Here is a 20,540-nt window from a genome sequence, read left to right as displayed (position 1 = left end):
AGAGAAAGAATATGAGGGAGAGATGGACAGAGGGGGAGAAGGAGATGAAGAGAAAGAGAGAGGGGGTTAGATGGACAGAATATGAAGGGAGAGAGAGAGACGGATGAAGGGAGAGAGAGAGGGGTAGGTGGAGAGATGGGGGGTAAGTAGAGAGAGAGATTGAGTGACGGATGAAGGGAAAGACAGAGAGAGAGAGGGAGAGAGAGAGAGAAATAAAAGTTGTGAGGTTGTGTGACAGGAAAGTGATGAGGACACTGTGGGTCACAGGACTCTACTGTATGGATCTGGAGATCTGACTGCTCTAAAGTGGGAGCGCTAAGGGAGTAACAGGGACAGTGCAGGGATGGCTAATTGAATTTAGGTGCGCTGTCCACATATAACACACACACACACACACACACACACACACACACACACACACACACACACACACACACACACACACACACACACACACACACACACAGAAGAGAGAGAGAGAGAGAGAAAGAGAGAGTGTGTGTAAAGGAGTGTGAAACCCCCAGGGTAGATAAAAGATTTAAAGATCAAATTGGGATAGAGCTACAGGCACTATTAGACACAACTATTATAGAGTCACCTGGAGCAACACATTAAGCCATTTGGCCGAGGCAATCATCTCAAAATGAATTCATAAAACAGACATAAAGAAAGGCATGGAGGGCACAGCAGAGGACGGAGTGCAAGGGGAATCTGAATATAACACCTGGACACACACACACACACACACACACACACACACACACACACACACACACACACTCACTCACTCACACACACACACACACACACTCACTCACACACACACACACTCACTCACTCACTCACTCACTCACTCACTCACTCACACACACACACACACACACACACACACACACACACACACACACACACACACACACACACACACACACACACACACACACATCCATAAAAACGTGTATGTCCTACCAACAGACTTTATCTTATCACAATTTGCCCTTCACTCATGAAAAGTAATCCTGGTGCAGGTAAATGGTAAAGGATGTGTATGTGTCTGCATGTGTGTGTGCATGTTTGAGTGTGTGTGTGTGGTGTGTGTGTAGGGGGTGAGGGTTTGGGGTGCCGTAGAGACTCCACTCTGGTTCCAAAACATCTGGTAGCAAGTGCTTTTCTGTGCATGTAATAAATCCATCGAAGGTATCATCAGTAAACTTAATGACTTCCATGTTTGTTTGTTTATATGGTCATGTATAACACCAACAAGATCTTCTGCTTGTCTAATCAGCATCAACATTGCCATCATTGTGTCATTTTGATGTATTCTTGACTAATCCTGCAGAAGCAACATCTGTCCACATGAAAATGGATTGAAAAAAAAATGACAAAAAATTCATTACTCTACCTTCATCTCATTCCAATTACTATGGCTTACAATTCAATTATTTTAGTAACCTGAGCTCTGGCAAATAAATTTCATATATATTATATCATCCCTTGCACACACACACACACAAACACACTCACACACACACACACACACACACACACACACACACACACACACACACACACACACACACACACTTGCAGAATAAACAAACAAATGCAATTATCAGTTGAAAAACACACTGTAAACAGGTTGTGAGAAGAAAGATGGCTAATGGTGTTTGATGTGGAGTCTGGGTCCCTGTGGGTTACGTCACAGGTGTGCCTGGGAGATTTGCTCCCTCAGCAAACACAGATCTCTGTGTTTAGTTACGCCTCTCTGTTTGTTTTGGTGGTGGGTTTGTTTGTTTGTTCGTTTCACTCTGTGCCTTGATGTTGTTACACAAAGCTGAGTTATTCTGAATGAAAATAAATCCCTGTTAAAACCCAGACATATACAGTGTTCACACACACAAAGCTCCCAGATGCAAAAACACAAACACATAATATGTGTTTTAGTATTGTGTATGTATATTATACATACACAATACTGATACACAAAGCTTTAAGATACATAGGAACAACCACATCATGCAAAGATCAATGTTCCTACACAGATCTTTAAGACACATACAGTAGGAACAACCACATCATGCACAGATCAAGAGGAATTACCGACTTTCTCATTCTCATGCTCCCACATCCAAGTGTTTGTTGTGTGGCAGAAACTCGGTGTCACACAGACTTAAGTAGACACACACACACACACACACACCACACACACACCACACACACACACACACACACACACACACACACACACACACACACACACACACTGTTTATAATAATAATAATAATAATAATTATTATTATTATTATTTATATAGCACTTTTTTTAAAGCATTAAGCACAAAGTGCTTACAGACAAACATGAAGAGCATTTTTTCTATGCACAAAGTGCAACAAAAGTGCTTCACACACAAGACACAAACAAACAAATAACAAAAATGCCTAACTGAGTGGCGTAATCGCCAGCGTACCTGTGACGCGTGAAACATGAAAAATACAACATGTGAAACATACGGACAACAAACAAACAAACAATCAAACAAAAAACAAATACTAAAATAAATAATTAATAAGACATTTTTAAAAGAAAACTCATGTTAATTTAGTCCAGTTGGTTGCATCTAGTTAACCGGCTGAATAGTCCAACGGCAATGATGAAGGCGCACAGCTGTGTCCAACCCGGAGGATTTAACGTTATCCTGGCAGTCTGGAGAGCACTGGAAGCAATGAACAGTCTGAAGTCGTAGGTGATCCTACAGATCAGCAACTCGGTGGACATAGACAGCGACCGTTTGTTGTTCAGTGAGATCGCTGTCATCAGAGTTCTTCAAACTTGCTTCTAACGTTAACGTTACTCAATCCAGACTCCAGGCAGCAGTGCATGGCAGCTCACAGGTCAATCCAGTGGTCGCGGCAGCGGCACATCTCTCACAGAGGTCCACCACAACCGTCCTGAGAAATCCCTTTCCGAAGCGCAGCGCCTTTCACGGATGGAGTATGCTACCAGAGGCCCAGGAAAAAAGGCAACGTCAACGATTAGCCATGGCTAGGTCCTCAGCCCAATGGACTTTAACGTTAAGTTGACTTAATGTCATCAGCCGGACTAAAAAGGACTAAGAATAACACAAAAACTACCAAAAAATAACGCAAATAAAGAGAGAATGCATTTAACTAGACAAAAAATACAAAAAATAAACAGAACATTACATAAAATTACAAACATTACATAAAAACAAACAAAAACATGATGCCAGACGGAGCGGCGTGTCTCGCCAGCGTCCCCGTAAACTAGCAACTTTTTATGCACATGAGTGTTGGGGTCCTTGGGCTGTGTCTGCAGGGGGAACATTTGATTTTACATTATAAACCATTTATTCAACAAGGGCAGAGAGAGACATCCTGGGCTTAAGCCCTTTGCTGGCAGTTGCGGGGGAAATGTCATCACTTTTTTGAAGTGCCGTGTGTGTGTGTCTGTGTGTGTGTGTGTGTGCGTGTGTGTGTGTGTGTGTGTGTGTGTGTGTGTGTTGTATGCGTGTGCGTAAATCTGCTTAACAGTTTTTGTGCTGTGGCAGTGACACTGTGTCCTGCTGCCCTCCGCCTGTGGGCCACCGCAAGACACGAGAAGCATCTCATATCAGCTGCACACACACACACACACACACACACACACACACGCGTATCTGCAGGGAGAGGGACACAGAGAGAGAGAGAAAAAGAGAGGGAGAGAGACAGAGAGAGAGAGAGATGGAGGGAGAGAGAGAGAGGAGCGGAACAACACCAGATGATCTGAGGGGATGTGAATAACTATGTGTGTGTGGATGTGTGTGTTTGTGCATGTGTGAGTGTGTGTGTATGGATGTGTGTGTGTGGATATGTGAGTACTGTGTGTGCAGATGTGTGTGTGAGGATGCGGGAGGATGTGGGAGTGTGTGTGTGTGTGTGTGTGAAGGAGAAAAGAGAGAGTGGAATATTGTCTTGAGCGTGAGAAAAGCAAACGAGAAGTAAAGGGAGCTCTCCAGAGAGGGGAAAAAACACATGAGAGGAAGTTTTACGCCACATTTCTGCCATCTGCCTCAATTTACTTTGAATTTGTTTCAGTTACACACTGCTTTTTACCCTTCTCCCCATTTCTCTCTTTCTTCTCCTTTCTCTCTCTATCCATCCATCCATCTGCCCTTCTGTACCTCCCTCCCGCTATGCTATTCTTCACTTTCATCGTAGCAACTTCACACACTCGTTTTCCACATGTTCTCTGGTGGAGTTCTGCAGACGTGCTTAAGCTTTTGATTTGGATGCACGGCACTGATTGAGTCGTCTGCGCCTCACAGCCAAAAGGAACCACTTTGATCTAGAACGCGACCCCCCCCTCTTCCCCAAAAATAAAAAATAATAATTATGATGCAAATTTAACAAACATGTCTTGAGATGTTCTCACACCCGGCTTGCTTTAATTAGGCTGATGGGAAAACTGTTTGTAAAACATTGTGAGACATGGTGCTCACGTGAGCCCTCCCTCTAAAACTGTGAAGTGAGTGGCACAACACGTGCTGCATTTTTAAATGAGGCGCGATGGCCAACCAGAGTTGGCAGGTGCGGGAGGCTCGCCCAATCGATTGTAGTCTCAGAACTGGTGATGGGGACGGCATAGTCTCCCAACCTGCACAGCACACAGCTGGTCGCTTTGTCCTGCACAGGTGAGCTCTAGGCAAACACATGCTGCCTGTTGACAGCAATCAAAAACTCCACACACCACATATCAGGTTGTTTCTTTTTTTTCGTTTTAACAATGATTAGACATATTTCTTTTTCAACTCAGTTTATTTGCAGAGTTATCAGAGCTCTTGTTTACAGTATACATGTAGCTCATACTCCCCAGTGATTACACTGACCTGTAGGCCTTGGCTCACAGGCCTGACAAAGCAGCAAGGCAGCGAGGGAGCAAGGTAGCAAGGCAGCGAGGGACCAAGGTAGCAAGGCAGCGAGGGAGCAAGGCAGCAAGGCAGGCTCTTTGCGTCCTCAGCGGTAAGCTGTGTTAGAACCAGAGTCATTTCTCTTTGCCATTGTTCGAACTGACGACCAGTAATTGGAGCATGAGGATGATTGACATTTCAATCTCCTCATGGCTTCAATGGTCACTACAGCCGACCTGCTCCCTTTGTCTAACTTTTTACAGTGTGTGTTTGTGTATGTGCATGCACATGTGTGTGTGTGTGTGTGTGTGTGTGTGTGTGTGTGTGTGTGTGTGTGTTGAGAGAAAATGGAATTGAACATTATGTCCAATACGTTAATATGTTGGTTTAATGTGCAGCATTGGGCCCAATATTCAGTATGTGGATTAATGTTCTGCATTTCTCACTAGTGGGTCACTTTGACACTAAAAGTATGATTCTACGTCTGCATCATGACCCTGTGTGATATCTGTACTGTTCTTTTAAACATGATAATGTAAGGCGCCAGAGTGGATATCACTTGTTGTTGTCTATTCTGCGTCAACAGTCATTTTCGTCATTGATTAAGGTAAACTGAATGTCTCCTGGCGTTGCCACAGTCACTGTATGATTATCTATTTCTTACTGTGTGTGTGTGTGTGTGTGTGTGTGTTTCTTTCCTCTCTCAGTGTTCTTTGAAAGCTTGTGGTGGTGAAAGGGCATGATTCCATTAGCCATATGGAATACTGTTTAACATCACCATCTGTACGGTATTTAGTGCATACTCCATCACCTCACTGGCCTCCAGCTGAGGCATGACATGACAGTCCCCCAGGAACCTGGTTTGCTACAGGTCTGTGTGTACAATATACAATTTATGAAGGCATATTCCAGTGTAGACATGCCAGTTTATTTTGATATTTTTTCATTTATTTGGCATGTATTGATTAATTGCATTATAATTGGAAGTACCAACAAACTTGTAAAAGTCTACTGATTAAGTAACGTCAGCTGTTTTAGATTTTTACTTCACTACATTTCATGAAGACAATTCATAATTACCATTATGGTGTTTCTAATGGCCTTGAGTTGTCATTCCTAAGAATAACTTTGTTTATATATTTAATTATATTGAAAAGTCTACTGACATTAAGAAATCCAACAGATTCAGACATCAAAGTAGGTTATGGAATAGAATTACAGTATAATGCTAGTTGAATATGGGGTAGAGTTTGCTGATAGTTAGCTGACAAATACTTAAGAGTTAGAGCTAGTTGATAACTGTCAGCTTTTTACTGGTTGTTTCCCCAGTGCCTATAAAAAAGACTGACCAGATGTCACAGGTGTGTGGGGCTTTTTGTGGCTTTTTACAAGCTCTATACAAAATTGCCTGTGGAGATGCTGGCATTCATAAGCACCATATCCTTCCATCAGCAGAGCTTTGACATGACAAACACACAAAGACTGGCATAGAGGTATAGTGGAGAGCACAGCGGGAACAAGTGGCTTGGCCAATCAGAAGAGAGTATATTCAGTGTCTTTTTACATGAAATATACCAAACTTGTGGCTAATTGCATAACCTATATGTGTCACTGGTCTTTAATCATAATTTACTGCATCTGCAGAAGGTTTGGTTCAGATATGGGCACAATTGAATGGAAACACAGTTGAATCATGACTGGCGTCATGGAAACATCAGTAGAGGAAACAAATGTTTATAGATCAGAAATGATGATATGTTCGTTAATTATGTGCAATCAAACTGACAGGCCTCTAAATGCACCAACTCTTAAAATAGTAGGGCTACTTTTAAGGCTTTTTTATGTGTCATAATTATGCAAGTCTGAAAATGCGAATCGGAAATGAAGTGACAATCCAGCGTGAAAGAAGAATCTTATGGAGAGGATGTTTCCTGCTGGTTTTCAAGAATTAACTTGTACAGTTTTAGCGAAGTTAAGCTTCTCAATAGGTATGTTGTGTGTAATGCAAATAACAAAACCCTTAGGGATGAATCACTCCCTGTGTTGCCAGTTCCACATTTTTTGCTGGCTTTTTTTTCTTCTCTTCATGGCCAGGTTTAGAACAGCATTCACTTCCATTTCACTGTGAGAAAAGAGAGTAGAATGCCAGCCAGGGGAATGAGGAAAAGAGTGTATGTGTGTGTGTGTGTGTGTGTGTGTGTGTGTTGTGTTTGTGTGTGTGTGTGGTGGGTTAACGCAGAGGCTGATGTGACAGGTGTTGACAGTGTATGATGGGGAATATGCCAAAATGGGAGGGGAAGTACATCATTTCTCCAGGCACAATCTGGACACACACACACACACACACACACACACACACACACACACACACACACACACACACACACACACACACACACACACACACACATACTCTCCCTCTGCTTTTTTCTCTTTCTCCTTCTCTCTCTCTCTCACACACACACAGGTGGAGAGACCTCTCTCATCTCCAACAGGTGGATGCACAGTGCACACCTGCAGAGAAACAAGAAAAGAGAATGGCTGCCGCACCACCCTCAGGGTGCCCTGTGCAAGTCTTCTCAGCACACTGCTCCTCTCGTCTTTGTTCCCCTCACAGTCACACAATTGCAGTTTCTCTACAGCTCGTGCGCATGCACCGCGGACACGATTCACCGTGCACTTGCACACACACCGCACTACAGGTCGGCAGAGGAGAAGCAATTAAATGAGTAATGGCAGACGAGCAGGTTCAAACGTTAACTGACATTTTGTTACGGTATGATTGAGCAGACGTCATGGTGGCTCAGTAAATAGCGGAAAATGGAAATCATCCAAAAAAAAACTTTTTTTTGCCTACAATACCTACCTTCCTCCCAGTCTAGGAATAATCTCTCCAAAAATACCCATGACTCAGAATGTCATTTGTCAAACACGTTTATACACCTTTCCACACCCACACTCTTATTCTCTTCTTTTCATCAGTTTTGTTCTCTCTCTCCCCTTGCCTTACTTTACCTTCTCTCTCTCTCTCTCACTCTCTATCCATTTCTGTGTGTATCTCTCAGCTTCCTACACACCTCCTTGCTCAGCCCCCCTCCATCCATCCTTCCTCTGTTGCATCAACTAATCTAATGTTTCGGCCTATTGTACATGGTGTGTGTGTGTGTGTGTGTGTGTGTGTGTGTGTGTGTGTGTGTGTGTGTGTGTGTGTGTGTGTGTGTGTGTGTGTGTGTGTGTGTCTGCTAGTGTACATGTATGCAGTTGTGTGTAGGTTAGGGCCAGGCGGCATATTGTTATATAAAAATATACTGGTATATTTTTAAAGAGTTGTGAAATTAACCTACAGTACTTAGACAGCTGCAGGTTTAGCTAACGCCTACTGAAACTAACTTTGTCCCAGCCTACTTTACTGCAGCATGACTCACAAAACGTTTTAAAAGAACAATTAGTCCACTCTGAGTGCTTCAATGTTGTCAGTGGTTACTTCACGTGTTTGATGGCAGATTGTAATCAGGGTTTGAATTTTATATTTTCCCTAGAACAGTTAGGCTAATCGTATACATATAATTGCAAATACACATTTTTTATCTTAATATAACAGCTTTGAAGTCAATTTAATGGTAAACAAACTTGTAATAGGGGAATCGTTCACCTAGCATAGCCTTAGCATAGCTGGTTAGCAGGTCTCAGACGGAAAACCAGGCTTGCAACTTCAGGTCTCGTCGACCCGGATACATCTCGTTAGAATCGTGAAAAATTACCTGGTTAGTAGATATAGCTCTTTAAAGATAGTCTTTGCTTGTTGCTAGTCCTTCGGCTCTGTTAGTGAATGTGTGTGTGTATGTTGTCTGTATGCTACTGTGACCTTGAATTTCCCCTAGGGATCAATAAAGTATCTATCTATCTATCTCTAGATATGTACAGTATAGTCTCTAGATTCTCTTCCGTCAGAGTCTCTAGGTTTCTCTTCCGTCAATGAAGGCTGAGGTGTTTCCCTTTTGTGTTTTCTTGTTTTCTTTCTGGGCTCCATCCCACCTCCACATCCATCTGCTAGGTGCCCCCCTACCCCACCCCCCTGCCCCTTTATCACATCCTCTACTGGATTTGCCCTCTCCCCCAGCAGGGCTTTAGCATTCAGCACAGGGCCACACCGCATACAATTGCTGGAGGGCTTGGAGTGGCATGGAGTGGCTGTTACATATGGAACAAGCAAGTCATCAACTGGAGCCTCCGTTTGGCCCTGATTTTTGAGAACAAAATGTGTTTTGTGGTTTGTTAATGCATTTGGTTTTCCTATTTCACAAATGCACCACAAAGACAAACACAAACCAAGGATAACATTCCTTGTCTTTTCTTGAGCTTTGACTTTTGCTAATAGAAGCCATGGTTTGGTAGTGTATTTGAATGTGTCTGTGATCCTTTTGATAGAACATCAGTGCTAGCATTTCTTGTCATACACACACACACACACACACACACACACACACACACACACACACACACACACACACACACACACACACACACACACACACACACACTCATTTGACACACATCAGGGCTCCTTTGTTCAGCCTCCATTGATGGGATCACAGCGGAGCAGAGTTGACTAGTGTTCTTCCACATGTCTGATGTCTCTGAATGCTCTCTGTATTCTGCCAGTGAATCCTGCTGCATTCCTAACTGTCATGAGCATCCCGTCTAGTTAAAGACATCCTTTCCTTGTCTGCCGGAGGGGAACTTTTGTAAGGCTCTTATTGAAAATACAAGACACGAGTATGTGTGTGTGTGTGTGTGTGACGTGTGTGTGTGTGTGTGTGTGTGTGTGTGTGTGTGTGTAAGTCTGTGTGTGTGTGTGTGTGTGTGTGTGTCACATGTGCGTGTGTGTGTGTGTGTGTGTGTGTGTGTGTGTGTGTGTGTGTGTGTGCACAAATGATGGGGCTAGCTTTTTTTTGTCATCTCGATAGATAAACTGTAGGGTGTTTTCAAGGTCACAGCATACTGGAATGTGTCGGCCAGCACAAACAAACACGTGGCATGAGCTTTCTGCTGGCGTGGTGCCAAGCGCTGGGCACAGGGGTCGGGTGAGCAGGCGGGCAGCGAGGGGAAGAGGATGGCAAGCCCCATGGTGTGAAATGGTCACACTGAATCTGTTTTTCTTTTATTTTCTTCCGCTTGGGGTGAAGGGGGATGGTGTCCTTTCAGGATGACTGTTAAAGCGAATCTCTTTGCACTTTCTCTCTCACTCTGTATCACACACACATGCATATACACACGCACACACACACACACACACACACACACACACACACACACACTAACATACACACAGTGTCCTACACACAGTGTCCTCTCTGGCCCTGATAACTTGCTTTCCAGACACGGCTTGGTTCTTATCATCTTGCAGTTTTAATTGCCCCACATCACTTCCTCTCACTATCCCTCCATTTGTACACCATCACACTCTCTCTCCTTCTCCTCCTCCATCACCAACACCTGTCTGTGCACCACCCTCTCTCATCCTCCTCCTCCTCCTCAATCACCAACGCCTGTCTGTGCACCACCCTCTCTCCTCCTCCTCCTCCTTTCTCCTCCTCCATCACCACCTGTCTGTGCACCACCCTCTCTCCTCTTCCTCCTCCTCCATCACCACCTGTCTGTGCACCACCCTCTCTCCTCCTCCTCCATCACCAATGCCAGTCTGTCGAAGCCCCTGTCGAATTCCCTCTAATGAAACCAAAGGACACTTCTGCCACCACCTCGCCTAATGAGCCACATTATAGGCCTGTTCCATCTGTAATCTCTCCTTCTCTTTCCAGCCTTTTTGTTGTGTTTATGTTTTTACTGCCCTTGCTTACTTCCCACATGGGTGCAGACAACACAAGTATAAGTGGTGTACAATCTGACAGCATGGAGACAAGCAGTGGGACTTGTCAACTTATGGAGGCCAAAGGAAGAGCTGTGACTGACATATGTAGTATCGAGTTGCTGTTACAACATTTTCTTTCTTTCTTTTCATTGCATTGCCTCAGATGAAGGGAGAGTGTATGATTGCTCATTTGTGTGCATGCATGTACAGAGGAAAAACAACTAGATTTGTATTAGATTCTCAACAAATTTCCAAAACATGTCTCAAAATAACTCTATCTTTGAGGTGCTAATTGGAACGGCAATGCAAGTGCTGCAGAGGGAATTTGAGGTAAATACATACAAACCCAATGTGTCCATATGTACCCAGTGCATGCATAAGCACAATTCAAATACCAGTATTTTCCAACTTGATGGTCCTTTTAAATCATTGATAGTGTAAGAGTGCCCTGTTACATTGTCTCTCATGAGTAACTGCTAAACAGGTTGACCGCCACCAGTACCTTGTGGAATTGAAGGGCTTCTGTTGGCAGCACAGATGGTCAGTGTTTGTGGATATCGAGGAAAAAGTGCTCTCACTGCAGGGTGGGAGGTCTCCCTCATAAATAAATTATAACCGTTCTGAATGCCCATTGAATGAATATGCACGTGAACCACCCCAACCCACACACACACACACACAAATGCACACAACACACACAAACACACGCATACACCACCAAACCAAAATCTCACACTTATGCACTGTGTTGGCTGGCAGAGGGGCCCATATCTAAATATAGCTGAATGGGCCCAGGACTGTATGAAATATGTAGAGAAGCACACACATCCAGCATCTTTGGCCTCCGGGGCTGCCCAGTCTCCCTCAGGCATGGGGTCAGCACTGTCTGCACATCACTGGCTGTCTATCACACTGCCCACTCACACTTTCTTTCTCACACACACACACACACACCACACGCAGTCACCAGTCACACATAGGCATGCACATACACAAACACTTCTCTCTCTCTCTCTCTCTCTCTCTTGCTCTCTATCTGTCACACATGCACGCATGTATGCATTCACACACACACACACACACACACACACACACACACACACACACATACTGTATACCTATCTGAACACATACACATTATCTCTCTCTCTCTCTCTCTCTCTCTCTCTCACACACACACACACACACACACACACACACACACACACACACACTCACTTATCTCTCCCTTCCACTTTTCCTTCAGTGTTGGCGTCATCCTTCATTCAGATCCATCCGGCAACACTGCCAGGCTCAAATAAATGTTTTCATTTTTTCTCTTTCGTAGAGAGGACTCCCCAGGGACTTGGGCTGTGGGGAGTCTTTAGCCTGGCTTCATGGCTTCAGGTGCTGCTGGAGGCCATCTTGGCTCCAGCCAGATGCTATTTGCCAGGAACCGGAATTGCAGAACAATTGCAGACACCTGTGATAAATGGCTGAGTGGCGGGGGTGCATGGGGGGGCAGTTTTGGATTGAGGGGCTGGTGCAGAGCCGAGGGGGGTCCTGCAGGGGAAGATAGACAGACGTGGGGTGTGTGCATATGTGGTGTGTGTGTGTGTGTGTGTGTGTGTGCACGCTAGAGCACTATGTTGCTCTGGGCTGCTACATGTACAGAATGCCTCTCAAGATGGTGTAGAAGAATTGTCCATCCATCACTGATGTCTCTGCGAGCTCTGTGTGCTTTTTATTCATTACATACAGTACTGTACGATCACATATTTCAGACAAGCTAATGAATTAAGCCAGGAGTTTTAGTGTTCAGAGAGGAACTTAATCAAGATATTCACTTCACATGAGAACAAAATTGGTATTGCATTATAAAAAAACAGTGTTTCCCACAGAATTGAATTCCATTTGTGGTGTTTGGTTTGCAGAATTAACTTGAATACAACAGTTTTTAACAATTAGCACAGTGTGGTTATGATGCTAACCAGATTCAAGCACAGTTTAGTACAACCTGGAAAATCATTGTGTGGTGGTCAATGTTGGTATTGTGGTGGGCCGCCACAAATAAGTCAATGTATGGGAAACACTGCAAAACCACTATAGGTGCCATGGCATAGACCATAAATTATGATACTGTATAAATGCCAAAAGGATGGCCATAAATGTCCTAGCAATGTGCCATAAAAAGGACATTGTGCTTATATGTGGTTGTGCCCCGTCACCCTGAATTAACTGAATGTCTCCGTTGAGCTTGAGTTGGCCGTATAGTCCGCTGCATGCTAGTGTCAGAGGTCTGCCCAGTCTAAATGAAGTCTTTCCACTTGACTGTGTCCACAGAAAGACATACTGGATGTGAGTACCATCATGAAGGAACTGGCCAGCATGGTGCACGAGCAAGGAGACACCATAGGTAAGACTCGTTGTTTGTGTGGGTGTTTGGGTATACTGTATGTGTTTTTGTCGGAGTGTGTGTGTGTGTGTGTGTGTGTGTGTGTGTGTGTGTGTGTGTGTGTGTGTGTGTCTGTGGCACCCAGAGATGAAGAGGGAACTTGAAGCCACCAGGAGATGTGATGACCCCCTTTTTTCCCCCTTATGATAAACTCCACAACTCCATGTGATCAATGTGATCCATGTGATGTGCCTGTGGTTGCAAGCCTAGGTGTGTGTGTGTGTGGGTTTGCATCTAACACTGAATGTGTGTGAGTGTTCTGTGCTCTTACCTACTCACTGTGCCTCATTAACTGAATATTTTTTTCCCAGGTGCCAGAGGTTCACTTCCTCTGTAGTACCTGATGATGTCTAAGCGCTGCATTCTTCTGTGGTCACGCTTGTATAATTAATCCTGCACGCCTTGCACCTCTATTCAGCAGGGAATGGAGTTTGAAGACGACCAACTTTACTCCAGAGCAGCGCCTTTCCTCAGAGTGTGTGGGGGAGGGGGGTATGGGGAGAATACAAGAGAAGAGAGAGAGAGGGGGGGATATGGTAAGAATACAAAAGAAATGTAAAGGGAGAATGAGAGAGGGCAAAATAGTAAAAGTCAAGCGGAGTAATGTAGTGCCTTTGGACCGGTTTTAAAATACCTAAGGCACTTAACATTTATTAAGGAGAATGACCAGGCATTGGGAAATTATTACAACTTATAAAGAATTAAACGACAATCTTTGGGTAACTTTTGTTGAGTGGTTAATGACATCCTCTCATCTTAGGAGCCACAGCACTTAGATCCAAAGGCAAATATATGATTAAGCACATTACTGGTCCACTTTGCCCTTTCTGGAACGAGATTTGGGAGAGAACAGGAGAGAACAAGAGAGAACGTTTGAGCTTTATCATTGTAATGGTCAAAGTCATCCTCTATCCTCCACCTCCTCCCCTCCACTCTTCTCTCTCTCTCTCTCTCTCTCTCTCTCTCTGAAACATTAAAGCAAAAGCATAATTTCTCCCAAGCCCTTTCTCTTACAGAAGAAAAAATCAGGGAAAGGGGAAAAAGCCAGAGCAGTCCTGCTTGGCAGTGCAGGGTAAATCAAAAAGTGAAGGATTTCCCCGCAAATGCTTGCTGTTTTCTATGTTATTTCTCATTCTTTCTTGTTTGATGGGAAACCTTTTTTCCCAGCTGTGCTCCAGCTGAACCACAGCTGAAGATGCTGAAGGGCACAGTTTTATAGGAGGATGTCGAGTTTATGGAGAGTACGTGGCAGGATTTAAGAGGTGGGAGAAGGGTCAGCAAAACAACCCACAGGGCCATATACCGTGTATGTGTGTGTGTGTGTGTGTGTGTGTGTGTGTGTGTGTGTGTGTGTGTGTTTGTGTGTGTGTGTGTGTGTGTGTGTGTGTGTGTGTGTGTGTGTGTGTGTGTGTGTTAATGAGAGAGAGAGAGTTCAAACTGTAAACATTTTTAAAACTAAAAGTTGTGAACAACACTATAACAGAAGTTGAAACAAGAACTCTCAACAATGCATATAGGGAATTAGAACATTATCCACCAGCCTTATGTGTTTAAATTCTGGACGCATCTCAATGCCAGTCCCAAAAACACACTCAAGTTAATACTTAATTACTGTACTTAAGTAGCATTTTCAGTTATCTGGACTACGAGAGTACAGTACAGTATATATTTTTCTAACAACTTTTTACTTTATTCCCTTACATTTTCACAGAAATATTTGTACTTTCTACTCCTTACAATGTCAAAACTGTCTTATTACTTTTGTGTTAATGGATTTGAGGCGAGTTATCAATTGTCATTTGAGGTCATTGTGAGCTTTCCCTACATCACGGCTGATTTTAACCTAAATGGATGGGATAACAATAGAGATGCAAAAGAGGGTTACAACTGGTAAAATAGTCCTTCAAAAAGGCTATGATACTTTTTTTCTTTTATACTTTACAGTAAGTACATTTTTTTTCAGAGCCAGTACTTTGTTCCTTTTAGTTGAGTGAAGAAGTTGAATCGCTACTTATACTTTTTTACAGAAGTATCTGTACTTCTACTTGAGTATGGAAAGTGTGTACCAGGGGCGCCTGCAGGAATTAATGCTATGGTACGCACACCCATCACAACCCCCCCGCAAAAAAAAAAGAAAAATCACTCGTGAACAATATTTGTCCGTTTAAGGTCCGTGCATTGGTCAGTCAGCAAAAAAGTAGCCTACATAGCATAACAACATCCACATGCAATAATACAACGACAACGTCTACAATGACCTATTCATTTGGACAACTTGATACAGCCCTATACAGGCTAAAGTTACCTTTAGTTTTGTTCTAAGCGTAACGTGGCGTCTGGCTTTAGTGCAGTCTAACGTTCTGACAAGCACACCAATTGCCTACCTTGTTCTTGTCCATCTGGAATAACTCCTAGCTTTGCTGCCTCCATCCTTTCTGTTTTCGTTGTTTAAAACTAGTGATATCCATGATGAGTATTGAGTTTGTGAATTAGCTCAACATTGTGTGCTGAAAACCATATATAGATAACCGAGTAAAAGAAAACAACAAGTAGCCTATTGCGTGCCTGCGTGCGCAGCTAATGGGATACTGTGCATAGTTTGGAAGGTATGGTAGGCCAATTTGGTGTGAATACACACACACACAGGGGAAACTTTCTCTCGCTGTTGAGTAGCCTGATGGTGACGCACAGTGCGTACGGACGTACACCTGCAGGCTAGCCTGGTGTGTACATTTACCAATCTCTGGCACCGCGTCAACTGGTACTGAAGATAGCTAACTAAATAACAAAAATGCATACCTGTACAAATCAAACTCAGTCCAGCTCTGTTTCTCCAACACCAATTAGCAAACTACAAAAAACAAAAGCAAGTACCCCCTTAGAAATGCTAACCCTTGGCTAATCCTGGTCAAGTACAGTCTCAACACTCTGTGCTACACTGTGCAAGATAAGAAAAAGTAATACAATTTATTTCTGTAAATTCCAAAAAAACATATATCAATATGTTAATTATAAACATGTTTTATATGTTATAATAAACACACACGCGCGCACACACACACACACACACACACACACACACACACACACACACAGCCATTGCTAATTATTTCTATTACTACTGATTATTCAATATACGCATTACTGTTTATGTCCCACTGTATTGTTATAACTCTATTATTTTTGACACTAACTTTGGTAAGTAAGAGTGAAAGAAAAAGAGAAAGAGAGAGAGAGAGAGAGTCCATTAGAGTCCATTAGTGTAAATGAAAGAAAAGACAGCACTCTCCACTTTAAATAGAGACAGGTAAATTGGCCTATGTATTTGTCATATTTAAAATCCGGACGTGAATAATTTCACCAGCAGGGCAATATGCTTTTCCAGGAAGTTTGGATTGGTACTCTTCATAGGCAGATGGAGGTGTGTGTGTGTGTGTGTGTGTGTGTGTGTGTGTGTGTGTGTGTGTGTGTGTCCTGTTCATCCACATAATGTGTGCACCTGTGTGTACTGTATGTGTGTGTGTGTGTCTGTGTCTTTGCGTAGGAGATAGAAGTGACTAAGCTCTTACTTCGGCATCGTGACAGAGACTCATGCACACACAGACACACAACACACACACACACACACACACACACACACACACACACAGAGAGAAGAATGGGTCTGGTGTGATAGGTGGGCATGTATAGAGTGACACTGAGGATGTCATGGTGACATGGCCAGTAGTTGGGGGAGTAAGATTGGAGAGAGACAGTCAGAATGTTCAACGTGATATCCATAAACCCCGTAGATGCAAATGACTGGAAATGACCCATGATACCAACACACTGAGACAGAGCCAGACTAATCTGAACAACCCAACCTGGATGGATGAATCCAATGCGGAACAAAGAGGTTCGCTTTGCCCTCCACAGCACTCTGGATATCTCCTGCTAAATGAAAGTATGATTATACTCACACCCTATTACATTTTCAATTGGAAATTGTGTGATATGGCTGTGACTTAAGGTCAATGTTTCAGAGAGCTGGCATGGCAATTTTATGTCAATATGGACACACACTGACACCTGCAACTTGTGTCTGGGCAGAGGGTCATTTATGACGTGTCACTTTTGGCTCTATCATGGAATCAGTTGAAATCACAATACAAGGAGAAGCTTCCTGTGGCTGACCGACAGACTCTGGCCCCAAATCACTCATTAGTCACTCATATGTCTCTCTTCTCTCTCTCTCTCTCTCTCTCTCTCTCTCTCTCTCTCTCTCTCTCTCCCTCTGTGTGTGTGTGGTGTTCTGTTGTTGTGTATGATAGAGACAAAGGAGCATCCAGTCATATCTGCAGCCAAGCAGGCTGTATTGCAGGCTCCAAATGATCGATTGAATTCCACTAAGGTAGAGTTCGCCATAGCTCTCAAGCTTTGTAACTCTGTATCTGGAATGCCTAATTGACTTTCATACTTAATTGGATGTTTGTTTTATGGTTGTGTGGTCTCCTATTTTCTTCCCCTCTCTAAAATTTTCATGTCCATGCACCAACCTGTCGTCAAACTGTGCATTTCTGAGTGAGAATTGTTGTTTGTCAGATAGCTGCTTGTCATGTTTGTTTATTCGGGGTCATTAAGGAATGAGCAGCTGTGGTTCTTCATTAGGTGGAGGCTGAGATGGACAGTCACTGGAGTCGTCTGTGGCTGTTCTGTTAGCCTGAGAAGGTGGTTAGCTCATGGCTCTTAATATGAGAGAAAACTACAACTGCACAACATGAAAACATGAAGACTGTGTGTGTGTGTGTGTGTGTGTGCGTTGTGTGTGTGTGCGTGTGCGCGTTTGAGTGTGTTGTGTGTGTGTGTACATGTGTGCTTGTGTGAGAGTGCATGCATGCATGATATGTATCCATTTCAGATGAACAATGACAAGGTCAGTCAGAAAGACAATGATAGGGTCAGCTACGCCACATTCAGGGCTGTGTAACAAACACATATCATCGCTGACAGTGTGTTTGTGACAGTGTTAATGTGTTGGATACTTCACCAGTGTGTTTGTGACAGTGTTAATGTGTTGGAGACCTCACCAGTGTGTTGGTGACAGTCCTAATGTGTTGGAGACCTCACCAGTGTGTTGGTGACAGTCCTAATGTGTTGGAGACCTCACTTTGTCTTTCACTGCCTTCAGTAATGCCAATGGGCCATTGGTGAAATGAATCAACACTGTTAACCAGTTGCAGGGGCCTCCACAATAATAGACAGGTGCTTGTTAAAGTACTCCTTCTCTCGCTGTTGTTTATTTATTTATCTATTCATTTTAATTTTGATAGCTCACCCACAGTGGCATTACAGTGAGATGGGCATCCCTTGCACTCTCCCTCTCACTTGCTGTGTTTTGCATGGAAATGTTGATTGACCTATCGAGCAGATTCTTAATCAATGTCCCTTCCTGCCAGTGGTCATATGTGATTTCCTGAAAGCCTCCGTGCATCTCACATCTCACTGACTGGGGAGTCAACGGAACCAAAGGTCTATAAAAAAAAGGACACACTGGGATGATATTATTGACTGACGCTGTGAGCATGAAACATTGTCCAGTGTGACTGTGCCGTAGCTGACCCTATCATTGTCTTTCTGACTGAACCTATCGTGGTTTATCTGAAATGGATCATACATATATTACATCATCACTCTCACACAAGCACACATGCACACACGCGCACACACACACACACACACACGTGCACACACAACCACACACACACACACACACACACACACACACACACACACACACACACACACACACACACACACACTCACACACACACTCACACTCAGTTGCTGCTGTTGTTGTGTGTCCAAGTTATTCCTCCATGCCTTCCATATGGTGACCTTTTTATGTTATAAACCCTCCCATCATACAGCAGAGATTGAAAAGACAGTATTGAAGTTAACGGTGAAGGTACTGTATAGGGACAGGACACGCTATGCTTTTTTTTCTGCTATGGTGTAGTAATGAATGAAAGCTTTCCATAACAGCTGTTCTTTTGCCATTCTATTAGGCACAAAGACATTAGATGAGGGTAGAGTGTGTGGTTTTTCAATCACTGTAGCCACCCACAAGGGTTGTCAAGGGTGACAGAGGGAGGTCAACATTTACATCCCCATATACAAGGACAATGTTTCCTTTTAATGTTCAGCTAAATGGCCATTTCTTTTCAATCCCAAGAATGAAGACAAACCTTCTATGTTTATATTAAGTATAACCTTTGTTTAAGGTACAGTATACATATATATATTGTAAAATGCATAGTTTCTGGTACAATGGGAGTCGTATCTATCAGGATGATATTAACTGAATAAATACGATATAAATATACACACAAATCTACAAAAAGCCAGAGATTAATAGCAACACAGCATGAGTAAGGGACACAACTATAATTAATGTCTTGGGGATATGTCACGTCTAAATTCTGTGTTTGTTTGTTGCTCTGTTTGATTGTTTTATTGTGTTAAGCTGTCAGGCGGCACATTAAAGAAAATGACAATTGCTTGCTGAATAATGCACTGGTGTATATTTTACTTTGTTTTGTATTTCTTTTTTCACCTGCCATGGAGAACAATGTTTTATTTTTACATTTTTATGCTGAAAGTTTATTTGGAAACATGTAGAATGTTAGTTATCTTGACCGTATGTTTCCGGATATTTGGACTGGATGTTGCATTTGGATTCAGTTGATGTGCATTATCCCACCTTGGCATCCTGCGTTCAACAGTGTGCACATATTGAGTGCAACAGTATATTGGAAAGAAGGTGCAGGTATATCTCTGTGGCATGGAATCGACTCAGTCTTTGGTCCCTGTGGGCCCGACAGAATGAATTGTGGATATGTGTGTGTGTGTGTGTGTGTGTGTGTGTGTGTGTGTGTGTGTGTGTGTCTGGATATTGGTATCTAAGTCACACTCACATGTTCTCAAAGAGCTTTGGAGAAGGTGATCAAGGACACACAGAAGATATCTGGAGTGGGCGCGAGAGAGAGATTTTAGAAGTGTGCACTTCAGCAGTGATGAGGAGGAGAATGAGGCCAGTCATATTGTGGTATGACTGCGTGTAGTCAACTGTAACTCCCCCTGTCTCTCACCAACAGATAGCATTGAGGACTACATCCAGACCACATCATCACACGTGGACCTGGCCAATCAGGAACTGGCCAAGGCCAGTCATCACCAGGTACACTGTTTTTTTATGGGTAAGGCTATTTGTACCCCTGGTACAATTAGCAGTGTATGCTATTCGTACCCTGGTGCAATTAGAAGTGAATTCTATCCGTACCCCGGTGCACAC

General features: G+C 43.3%; 1 protein-coding gene across 5 annotated transcripts in view; it reads left to right on the top strand.

Annotated features, from left to right (window-relative positions):
* Positions 1-20,540, top strand: part of tsnare1 (T-SNARE Domain Containing 1) — a 144,695-nt gene that overhangs the window by 71,648 nt on the left and 52,507 nt on the right. For all 5 annotated transcript variants that reach the window (XM_048262095.1, XM_048262096.1, XM_048262098.1 and 2 more), the window contains exons 9-10: positions 13,099-13,171; positions 20,344-20,426. In XM_048262095.1, the coding sequence (XP_048118052.1) occupies positions 13,099-13,171; positions 20,344-20,426 (156 nt within the window). The remainder of the gene's footprint in view (positions 1-13,098; positions 13,172-20,343; positions 20,427-20,540) is intronic.

This window comes from Alosa alosa, chromosome 13, assembly GCF_017589495.1.
Source record: "Alosa alosa isolate M-15738 ecotype Scorff River chromosome 13, AALO_Geno_1.1, whole genome shotgun sequence".
Taxonomy (NCBI): Eukaryota; Metazoa; Chordata; class Actinopteri; order Clupeiformes; family Clupeidae; genus Alosa; species Alosa alosa.
The sequence above is the reverse complement of the archived record's forward strand: the minus strand, read 5'-3'. Positions and strand labels throughout refer to the sequence as shown.